General features: G+C 54.2%; 4 protein-coding genes across 4 annotated transcripts; 2 read left to right on the plus strand and 2 right to left on the minus strand.

Moving 5' to 3' along the window:
• Positions 1 to 149: 149 nt before the first annotated feature.
• On the plus strand, positions 150 to 2,539 carry MONBRDRAFT_33227 (uncharacterized protein; the record flags this gene model as incomplete). Its single annotated transcript, XM_001747446.1, has 9 exons — positions 150 to 555; positions 880 to 923; positions 995 to 1,047; positions 1,148 to 1,259; positions 1,375 to 1,438; positions 1,587 to 1,674; positions 1,769 to 1,902; positions 2,007 to 2,160; positions 2,377 to 2,539. 9 exons carry the CDS (start codon positions 150 to 152, stop codon positions 2,537 to 2,539), a joined length of 1,218 nt encoding a protein of 405 aa, XP_001747498.1.
• A 719-nt stretch (positions 2,540 to 3,258) lies between these two features.
• On the minus strand, positions 3,259 to 5,249 carry MONBRDRAFT_27085 (uncharacterized protein; the record flags this gene model as incomplete). The annotated part of the gene is made up of 6 exons (XM_001747535.1): positions 3,259 to 3,351; positions 3,455 to 3,614; positions 3,723 to 3,817; positions 3,933 to 3,974; positions 4,088 to 4,180; positions 4,281 to 5,249. The coding sequence occupies 6 exons, from the start codon at positions 5,247 to 5,249 to the stop codon at positions 3,259 to 3,261; spliced, it is 1,452 nt and encodes a 483-aa protein (XP_001747587.1).
• Positions 5,250 to 6,321: 1,072 nt separating this feature from the next.
• On the plus strand, positions 6,322 to 9,670 carry MONBRDRAFT_37855 (uncharacterized protein; the record flags this gene model as incomplete). The annotated part of the gene is made up of 9 exons (XM_001747447.1): positions 6,322 to 6,426; positions 6,545 to 6,615; positions 6,713 to 6,836; positions 6,963 to 7,135; positions 7,280 to 7,469; positions 7,642 to 8,738; positions 8,866 to 8,977; positions 9,076 to 9,161; positions 9,282 to 9,670. The coding sequence occupies 9 exons, from the start codon at positions 6,322 to 6,324 to the stop codon at positions 9,433 to 9,435; spliced, it is 2,112 nt and encodes a 703-aa protein (XP_001747499.1). The 3' UTR covers positions 9,436 to 9,670.
• A 269-nt stretch (positions 9,671 to 9,939) lies between these two features.
• Positions 9,940 to 10,878, minus strand: MONBRDRAFT_33229 (uncharacterized protein). The gene has a single exon (XM_001747536.1). The coding sequence runs from the start codon at positions 10,681 to 10,683 to the stop codon at positions 10,216 to 10,218; it is 468 nt and encodes a 155-aa protein (XP_001747588.1). The 5' UTR covers positions 10,684 to 10,878; the 3' UTR covers positions 9,940 to 10,215.

The raw sequence follows: 10,878 nt of genomic DNA on the forward strand, positions 1-10,878 counted from the left end.
GTCCCAGTCGATCAAACGCTGGAGGATGTCTGCATAGGGTTGGGGCGGGGACAAACATACGCTGTTCAAGGGCTGTCCAGGCAGCCTCGGGAATCTCGACGGCCACGTGCTCACCCACAAGCGTGATCACGAGGTGGCTCAACGTAGCCATGCCTCTGTGGTTCTGCGCCCCAAAACACCAACACTCAGTCCCCCTCCCCCAGCTCCTCTTCCTCTTCACTCCCACTCTGTCTCCTCTTCCTCGTCCCCCCCCCCCCGCCACCCTCTTCACACTGCACCTAAATGATTCCGACCCCCCCCTTCAACCCCAGCCCCTCCTCACCGATGTTGGTCTCACAGCTCAAGTCACAATTTATCTGACATTTCGGCTCTTCTCTCTCTTCCCTCTCTCTCTCTCTCTCTCTCTCTCTCTCTCTCAACCAATTCATCTCTCTCTCTCTCTCTCTCTCTCTCACACACACAACACACACACACACACACACACGCACCCTCATCTCTGTCTGTGTGTCTGTGTGTGTCTCTGTGTGTCTTGTGTTTCATTTTGCGATTGTGCGAGTTAGTTGGAAGGGGTTTTTTTGGGACGTGGGAGGGGGCAGCGGTTGAGGTGCATGCGCCAGCGTGGCTGTACACAACAGAGGGGTGTTGGCATTGGGACACGTGGTGTGAAGGATCAGGTGGCCGCCGTGCCGTATATGGGCCGGGTCGCTTTTGATCCCAGAATTTGCCGAAAGTCGATTCGATTCGGTCGGTCGGCTCCGGAGGGGACCACGACACTGCGACACGTCATGAGCGAGCGTGTTTTTTGCGCGTGCACGCCTCTCTCAGTGATTCATCTGCTTGGGCAACATTGACTCTGTCTTTAACCGAGCGCCATGGCAGGCAACTCGACGCTCTGCGACACCTTTGCAAATGAAAATGACTGCGTACGTGGTCCATCTCCCGCGCAGATCCTTTGATATTAGCATCGGACTTACCCTTTTGAACCTTCCATTAGCGCACCATCGTGGCCTTGCGCATCACAGCAGCTTCCATGTCTCTATTGGGCTGGTGCGTTGGGTGTTTAGGCTCGGCTTGCCTGTCTTCTGCCATGTGTCCCTCCGGGCGCTCTTCGGTGCTCTCATGATCACGGGTCCTTTGATCTTGGCAGCTTGGTCATTCTGTTCAGCATTTGGCTCTTTCAGCGATATCGCAACTTTGCGCAGCGATTGATCATGTTCTTGACCGGGGCTGCTCTCTTGGACTGCTTTCCTTATTTTCAAGTCCGTGACGCACCCACACAACCATACCCAACCACAGACCAGAAATTGCGAGACCGCGCCGTGTCAGGCGGCATCGTTGATATTACCTCTCGCTTTGACCTTCTTGATGTCACAGGCATCCGAACATCCACGGGATGACATGATCTGCGCCGCACAAGCCGTCTGGATGACCTACACAGGTGAAACTCAATCTGAGCTGATGCACATCCTCTCTCCTTCCCCTTGGTCGCAGCCAGCGCGCGCACACACGCACATTTTGCTCTGCCGTGCTCACCTCTGCACTGAAACGAACGTGATCCCTCTTTGTTTGGTGCAAACCATGGGTAGATTGGTCGGTCATTCTTTGGATCTGCGTCATCACATACAACGTGTACGCCAATCTTGTGCACAAACAAGATACAACGCGGCTCGAACGGTACGTGCTTGGCTTTACGCAGGTGCCTGTGATGCTCTTGCTTTCGGCCTTTCTGCAATTCATTATCCCGATTTCGCCTTTCTTTCTCTGTTAGCTGGTATCACTTGCTCGCCTGGGGGTTTCCAGTCATTCCAACCGCAATTCCTCTCTTGATGGGCGCTTATGGCCCAGCAGGGGCGTGGTGTTGGATAAAGCCGGAACACGTTGCCTTGCGCTTTGGAATTTGGTGTGAGTGGCTCCTGCCGCGCCTTGAAATCGCGCTCGGTGTGTTTCCGTGTTTTGCTCATTTCCATTTTATTGATTAAATATTCTCTTGCTGTGGTGGGGAGCAGATTGCCCCATGATCATTCTGATTGTGGGCGTAGCCGTGACCTACGGCATCATCCGGCGGCAAGTCAAGCGTAGCCTCACCGTGTGGCAGGGTACCTATTCGCCCAATCTGGAGGAAGACCGAGACATCTTGCGTCGCCAGGTGCAACCTTTGCTGTACGTCCACATGATGACCGACGTTCCATGGCCGCCGCGCTTCTGGTCGTGCAAATGAGCTGCCCGCGACCCCCCACAAAGAAAAAACAAAAAAACAACAACAACAAACAAACAAACAAATAACAAAAACAAAGCTAAACAAAAGGCGAAGCACAGTTTGCCTCAAGACACTGACATGGTCAGCTCATGCCGCCCTGGGATCGTTCCTTCCCATAGGATTTACCCGGCGGTGTATCTGTTGCTCTCCATCTTTGCCATCGTGAATCGGGTTCAGAATGCGGTGGACACCAGCCATCCCATCTTTGTCTTGTACTTGATGCAGTCGGTGACCTCGCCCATGCAAGGTTGGCTATTTGAATGCATTATGCACGCGCAGTAGGCTACAGTCGTGGAGGGCGGGCCAAAGGCTCACGCGGTTCCCGCTGCAGGTTTTGTCAACGCGGTGGTATACGGAATCAACGGTGGTTTCTGGCGAACGTGCACACCTGTCAACATCAAGCGGGTACGTGAAGGCCGAGGCAAGGAGCTTCACCCCCGCCCTTACACTCTTCTGTAGCCATGTCTCATTCGAGCTTTCTCTGTGCGTGTAGGCCTGGCATCAGCATCGGCGTCGAACCAGCGTTCGCGAGTTTCCCATCATCAGTACGACATATCTGAGTTCTCGTGTTGTCGTCTCGCACGTTCGCTGGTGCCTTGCTCATCGCCTGTCATGTGGCATTCGACACGCGCTCCTTGTCAAAACCTGCAGTGGATGACGACGCCAGTGACCTCCAGAGCTTTGCCTTATCGTCCGATGATGAAGATGACGACGTCTACTCTGCATCGCACCCATCCTCTCTTGCTTATGCCGTAGCAGGCCCCTCATATTAGTAGACCAAGGTTAATTGCAATGATACATGAACCACCCGATTCTTTTTGTGTTGAATTTTTAAGGATGAGAGGCCCAACCTGGGATGAGAGTCATGGCCGCTCAGCGGCGCTGTCAAAGAGCTGGTGATGTGTCAAGAGAGAGGGGTAGGTGTGCGCGTGCGCGCACCAAGGCCCGAGGTGGTGAGGGACGGGATGCAGAAGAGCGGCCCAAGGTTGTGAAAGGGGCGATTATGCGGACATGATGGGGGCAATGGTTTCCAAAAAGGCCGCCTTAAAAGCCTCATCAGAGAAGCGGTTGCTGACAGCTGCACGGGCACGAGCCTACAACATCACAAGACAAGATACATGATTGGTGCAATATTTTTGTGACACTTTTTCACTCTACTTTAATGTATGTTCTGGGAGCCGGTGGTCGTTTACATACCCGCAATTGCTGCCGCTGTCCCTCGGGCATGTCCAATATCATTTCCATTTTGTTTGCAAACTCCTGAGCAGTTTCTGCGAGAAAGCCCGTGGGCTCATTCTCGTATGGGATAACAATGTCTTGCTTGGGTCCAGCCGAGTTGTGGGCGAGGGCGATGGGGCTGAACGCAGGTAAAGGTCGGAAAAGGTTGCATGAATGGGTACCAAAGACCACGAGAGCTGCCCGCAGCTAGCATAGGGCATTGTCAGGCCATGTGGAGGCAACATACCCGGCAGCCAGAAATTCAACCACACCAATGCCAAAATGTTCATCCCGCATGGTGTGCAGTCCGATCATGGCTCGACTGAGCCAGTCCTTGAGTTCCTGCGTTGGGTCATCCGTGGAAGTCAAGAAGGTCGATAAGAGCACTTGGTAGGAGAAGGCAAGGTGGTGCTGACAAAGGGAGGCGGGGGCCGATCATGCATATTCTTTTACGCACAGCATAGTCAACGTTGACGCGGAAATCGATGCTGTCGGGGCTCTACTCAGTGCCAGGTTCATCACCAGAAGGGATGATCAAGGCATCATTGACGGGGGCACATGGTCGGCCAAGCATGTGCGCGATTACAAGCTCGTGTCGCGCAAGGTCCGTACCTGCAGGCCCAACGCGGTGGCCTGTGCCCGAAGCGAGGCGACGCGGCGCGCATCGCCTTCATTGCGACAGCCACCGACGAGAACAAGCTTGACCTACACACGAACAACGGTAAATGGCATCAAATATGCAATGCCTGGTCAGGGCGGCGCAATGGGGGGCTTCTCAGTGGTGCCCAGGCGGCCAGAGGCATACATGAGGGCGGCGTTGATGCAGGAGGGCGAAGGCTTCGATTTGCAGAGCATGGTCTTTCTCAGGGCGAAATTGGGCCACAGAGACAATGAGCTGTTCCCGGGGCCTGTCAATGTCGAGGTGCTCGAGTCCACTGGTATCGCAGGGCGGGTAGACGACCCGCGCATGGCGGGGGCTGCCAAACCATAGCTGTCGAATGTGATTGTGGGTCCAGCTGGAGTTTGTCATGACGACGGCTGCAAAAGCGCCAGCCAGGCCATAGGCCAGGGCAAAGATGTTGTAGTAGAGAAGCTTGACTTGCGTGAGCAGCTGGCTGCGTCCCACGGTCACATCATTGTTGAAGTCGGCGCGGCGATCCCGCACCTTGGAAAGCATGTCGGTGCTGATGGTGGGGTAGTGGACATAGCAGCCCACTCGACTACCCGCAAGCAGCCGAACGAGGGGCAGAACAAAGGCGTAACCCATGGTATCGAGGAAAACATCCGGGCGGTGGAGGCAGATTGCTTCGAGGCCAAGGACGAGCGAGCCCAGGCTCTGTAAGAGCATGGTAAAGTGCGGGTAATGGTGAGCTTCAACATAGCTGCGCGTATGCAGGAAGGCAATGGTAACGCGGCGGGCGTCAATGACGAGGCCAAATCGCTCTGCGGCACGTGTAAGGATCATATCAGCCGTCGCATCGGTGTCGCCCGAGTACAGCAGCACATGATAGTCAGGGTGGACGCGGTGAACGGCCTGGATAGCGGACCAGAGCACGCGCTCGCCCCCACCCCCGGCATTGCAAAAGGGGTGGAAAAAGGCCACCGTGGACCGGTGCTGACCCGTGCGCTTTTGACCCAGGTCCCGCTGCACTGCCACATAATCCTTGGGACGATAGATCCGCACAGCCACCCAAGCCACCAGCCATGCTGCCAGCCCAACGACCAGGGTGGCCTGCACGGCCAGGAACACGAACGAGAGCAGCAGCACCAACATCTCTCTCTCTCTCTCTCTCTCTCGTGTGAAAACTGCTTGTGACAGCGGAAGAACGTATGCGCAGGCCATTTTTAATGCTGGCACATCTATACACATTCTCCTTTGGCTGACATTCCGGTCGCTGGTTCGGAACAGCTGTTGAGAAGAGCGTGGCTCTTGCTCTCTCTCTCTCTCTCTCTGAACGGCCAACGCAGCACTCGCGTCGTGGTGTGTGTGTGTGTGTGTGTGTGTGTGTGTGTATCCGGGTATAGGTGTGCCTGATCTCCAGATCACAGCCCGCGTCATCGACGTATCCTGTGCCCTGCGCTTGTCTCCAGAACATCCGGCCAGCCCACTCAAAGCAAAGCGGCAACCTCCTCCTGCCATCCATGTTGCCCGCTGACTGCCACCCACCACTTGCTCCCTGCCCCTCTTCCAACGCCTTTCAGCAAAACCACCCCTTGTCAACCACATGCAAGTGGGAATGACAAGTGGTAGCCAACATCACATTCAACCAGAAACGTTTTTTTTTCTGGTATTTTTCAACTCGACTACAACGTTGACTGGGTGAGTGAGCTCATGGGTTGTGCCGCCTTGCTGCTCCCTGTCTTCTCCCTGTCTTCTCCCTGGCTTCTCCTATTGCTCGGGCTCGAAAATGGTTGCTGCACTGCTGAGCTGAGGGGCAAAGAGGTTGGAGGGGTGTGTGCTGGTTTGGGTTAAAAGAGCCGGATCAGAGCGGCTGGCATTTAAAGGTCCTGTGATGTGAAACTCTGCGTGAGCAGTGTTTCTCACATGACAACTGACTCTGTATGCCGCCGCATTCACAGGAAGCCTCATTTCGCGCGCTCTTGCCTCGCTCAACCCCCCCGTGAGCGAGCGAGTCTCGACGTGTGCGAACCTGCTCTCCGGCAAGGTATGCCTGCAACGCCCCCCGTGGCCTTCAAAGTGTGGATTTGAGGGGCACTCGCGGATGTCTTCTCGAGCAACCTCACCACACATCACGACTCTTCAGGCTCGCACAATCATATCTTCGCAAGGTCGTCAGATCGACGGCCAGCAGCAGAGACCCTTGACTAATTGAGTGCATCAGATCATGGCGCTTTTTGCTACCAGCCGCCTGGCGGCTATGTTGCTGCTGTTGGCGACAGTAGCCCACGCCTTTTATCTGCCGGGCGTAGCACCACGCTCCTTTGCTGAGGTGCGGCTTCGGACCTCAATAGTCGGCTCCGCCCCGCAGATGCCAGCGTCCCAGCGAATATCTCGCAATGCCTTCCCTCAACGTCTCGGTTGTCTTTCATTTCTTCGGCACTTTGCAGGGCGAGAAGATCCCTTTGCAAGTCAACCGTCTCGACTCAACCGAGTCTGTTATGCCCTTTGACTACTACTTGTACGTCAGGGCGCTCGAGTTTGCCAAGGCGGCACTGTTGCTTTTATCAAGGCAAATGACAACCGCCGCTCACTCACTCATTGGATGTTCTTTTTAGCTTTGATTTCTGTGAGCCCGGGGAGACTCCTTACGGTCGCAATGGCGCACACGAGGGTGCCAAGGTCTCTGAGAACATTGGTCAGATCATTCTCGGCGAGCGCATCCGTCAGGGCCCTTACGAGGTAGGTAGCAATATCTCTCTCTCTTTCTCTCTCTCTCTCTCTCTCTCTCTCACAATGTGCCGCAGTACGGTTGGTTCCAGACCCACCGCTGCGCTCGTATTCATGGCTTTTATTTGCGTTGTTCAGATCAAGATGTTGCAGGGTGAGAGCTGCCGTGCTCTTTGCGCGCGTACGTACAATGCTTCTGCCCGCAAGGATGTCCTGAGCTACCGTCGCATTCTCAACGCCATTAAGAAGGACTACATGAATCACTGGATCATGGACAACATGCCTGTTGTTGAATGTACCGCCAATTGCAAGTGCGTTCCTGGTGGTGGACACATTTGGTGTTGCTTCATTTTAATCGCCTTCTGAACTGATGGCATCCATTCTGGTCGGGTTCCACCGTCTGTGCCCCATCATGACGTTGCTTTTTTTTTCCTTCCCTTTCGCGTGATGCTTAGGGGTGGAGCTCGTCCTCAGGATCAGCCCTACTATCGCATGGGTTTCCCTGTTGGCTGTGCCATCGGCGAAGCCGCCAAGAGCATGACCATTTGCACCATCAACAACATCAACAACATGTATCCCAAAGAGGTTTTCCTCAACAATCATGTTGATATTATTGTCAAATATCACCAAGCGCCCGAGTTTGAGGTGAGCATGAATACCTTTGCACTTGCTCAAGCAACCTTTTCTGCCTCTGTGTGTGTGTCTGTGTGTCTGTGTTGCTTTTGCTTTTGCTTTTGCTTCCCTTTATTGCCGGCATCGAGTCGCCTTTTCTTTATACTTTTCGTTTCTTCATCATGACGATTTACATGCGTGACAGGGCTCGCGCGTAGTGGGCGTACAAATTCGTCCCCGCTCCATCAAGCACGAGTCGATAGACAACCTCAACTGCGATTCAGGCGCACCTCCTCAACCTTTTCACCTCGCCTCGCACCGCTTCAAGCACAAGCTCAAAATCCATAACGTTCTGGAGGAACGCAGTCGTAGTGTTGCCGATGCAGCTGCCAAGAAGAGCGTTGATGGTGCTGTCGAGGCTGAGGCACAGGACAACACGCCTCAGGGCGAGGAGTTGCTGCACGTCATTTATTCATATGGCGTCTTTTTCGAGGCCAGCGATGTCAAGTGGGCCTCGCGTTGGGACACATATCTCCAGTCCAGCGAGTCCACCTCCATCCATTGGTTTAGCATTGTCAACTCGCTCATCATCGTTGTCTTCCTCTCCGGCATGCTCGGCGTGATCATGGTCCGTACGCTGCACAAGGACATCAACCGCTATAACAATGCTGATGATAAGGAGGAGGCGCAAGAGGAGTTTGGCTGGAAATTGGTTCACGGCGATGTTTTCCGCCCACCTCGTGGTGCCATCTACCTGAGCTGCCTCGTCGGAAACGGTGTTCAACTGCTGGCCATGGCCATCGTCACCCTCTTTTTTGCCAGCCTGGGGTTCCTATCGCCAGCCACGCGAGGCTCTCTCATGACCGCCATGATCACGCTGTGGGTCATCCTTGGCACGCCCGCCGGCTACGCCTCGGCACGCCTTTACAAAACCATGGGTGGAGAGGAGTGGAAGCGCAATGTCATTATGACTGCTGTGGCCTTGCCCGTGTTCATCTTCACCGTTTTCTTCATGCTCAATCTGGTCATGTGGGGCGAGGCCTCCTCCGCCGCCGTGCCTTTTGGCACCCTTGTTGCGCTCTCCTGCCTCTGGCTGTTTGTCTCAGTTCCATTGACCTTTGTTGGTGCCTACATGGGTTTCAAGCGCCCACCCTTGGAGCAGCCTGTGCGCACCAACCCCATTCCGCGCCAGATCCCTCCGCAGAACGCTTACACGCGCCTTTTCCCAGCCATGCTCATGGGTGGCATCTTGCCCTTTGGTTGCATTTTCATTCAACTCTTTTTCATCTTGAACAGCATCTGGTGCGTTTGCTCCTGCCCCGCACGAGCGTCGCTAACAGTGCAGGCCAAACAGCGCATTTGGTCCACCCTGTGCGTTCTCTGACCTCGGTATGCGTGTCCTTGCCATGCGCTTTTCCCATGTGTGTAGGGGCCATAAGCTGTATTACGTGTTTGGCTTTTTGTTCCTGGTGTTCATCATCTTGGTCATTACCACAGTTGAGAGCACTATTCTGCTCTGCTACTTTCATCTGTGCTCAGAGGTAGGCTCGAGCTGTAGTCACTTGTCGATGCGGCCTTTCACTTCGCGGCAGCGGCTCATCACATCTCGTGCATTGTCGTCTCTGCTCGCAACTCTTAGAATTATCACTGGTGGTGGCGTTCCTTCCTCACCGGCGGTGCACCGGCAATTTATCTGTTCATCTACGAGCTCATCTTTTACTTTCGGTGCGTGTCCAGCTGTTTGGGGTGTCCTGTTCCAGGCCTTTGGTTTACATGTTAAATCCTTGATCCAGGCCTTGTCTCACTGCCTTGTCCTGGATGGGTCCGTTTCCATTTGGCCCTTAGCCGCATGGAGGTGGAGGGTTACGCCAGCCTCATGCTGTACGCTGGCTACTCGCTCATTGCTTCAATCATCTTTTTCGTCATGTCTGGCACGGTTGGATTCCTGGGCTGCTTTGCCTTTGTGCGTCGCATCTACGATGTGATCAAGGTCGATTAAACAGGCTGCCATAGCTGTATCTTGACCACTTGCATGCGAGCGTAAACCCGCGCGTGTACCTTCATCTCTTTTTCTCTCGTTTCTTCACAAGTCGTACACGTGTTCACTTGAGCCTTTTAAACTTGTGCTTCAAGCATCACCACCCGGTCGCTCGCTCGCCTTTGTTTTGTATTTCTTCCCTTTTCTTCTTCGCCCTCCACTGTATTTTGGCAACAATGGAGAAGTCCCAAGCTTTTTGAAATCACAGTGCCATCATCAGTCGTCCATGTAGTCAATGGAGCAAATGGGAGGGTGGGTTCGGGCGGCAAACGGAAAAACGCTTTGATTCTTTCCTCATTGGCAGGGTTCAATTACGTGAATCGAGAAGCGAGCTGAGGGAAAGGAAGGTGAATGGCGCTAAGCTCGAGATGTGCACAGAATGCAATGAGCGTTCAAACCAGGCGCGGTACGTGCCATTGAACAAGGTACCTCAAGGTTTTTGCAAGGGGGATCACGTGCAAGAAACAATTGTCATTGTCTTGATTGCCATCGAGCCAAGTCGTTCAAATGTGAACGGAGCAACGATGCACGCTAAACAGGCAGAGCAAAACCACAGACAACTGACCAGGACACAGGCACGGGTGTGAAGCGTCCAGGTATGACAAAGATAAAAAGAACGAAAGAAACAGGAAGTTGGGCGAACAAATGCCCACGCGGCGCACAGGGATTTTCATAAGCATCGTTTAGAAATGAGACGTTTAACTCGGGGAAAGGGAGCAGCGTTTCGTTCAACTAGGATGGCTAAGATGCTTGTGGTGGGAAACCTCCGTGTAAGTTGGCGTACATCGACAGGTTGGGGTGCGTACCAGGGATTTGGGAATTGTGCGTCAAAGTATTGAATGAGAGAGGGGGAACCGCGCCAGGTTGCTGTGCAGGTGCACCCACGCCAGCAAGGCTCATCCCCAGGTCAGAGCCTACTTGCGGCAACATGCCCGAGGCCGCTAGTTGTTGGTGCTGATGCGATGGCTGCTGGTGCTGGAAACGTGCCAGGTCGAATTGGGCGTGCAGGTTTGGAAACGAAGGTGGCTGCGCATGATGGGCCACCTGCTGCTGCTGCTGCTGTTGTTGCTGTTGTTGTTGAAGGTGTGGTACTTGCGGGTGCGGGAGTTGCGCTTGAGACATGTAAAGGTGCTGTTGCTGTTGTTGTTGTTGTTGTTGCTGCTGCTGCTGCTGTTGAAGAAGCTGCAACAAGGCCGGCGCCAGTGGCATTGGCTGCAGTGGGTGTTGCTGAGCAGATGGGGCAACAGGGTTTGGCGCATGGTGTGGTAGAGGCTGCCTTGAGCTCAAAAGACTTTGACCGAGTGATGCATTTGATGCCTGGGAAACAAGCTGATGAGGCTGTCCCGGAAAGCCTGACTGCAGCGCCGGAGCCTGTGGGCCCAAAAGCCTTTGCGCGGAATCATT

The sequence above is a fragment of the Monosiga brevicollis genome, genomic scaffold, assembly GCF_000002865.3.
Source record: "Monosiga brevicollis MX1 MONBRscaffold_17 genomic scaffold, whole genome shotgun sequence".
Classification (NCBI taxonomy): Eukaryota; class Choanoflagellata; order Craspedida; family Salpingoecidae; genus Monosiga; species Monosiga brevicollis.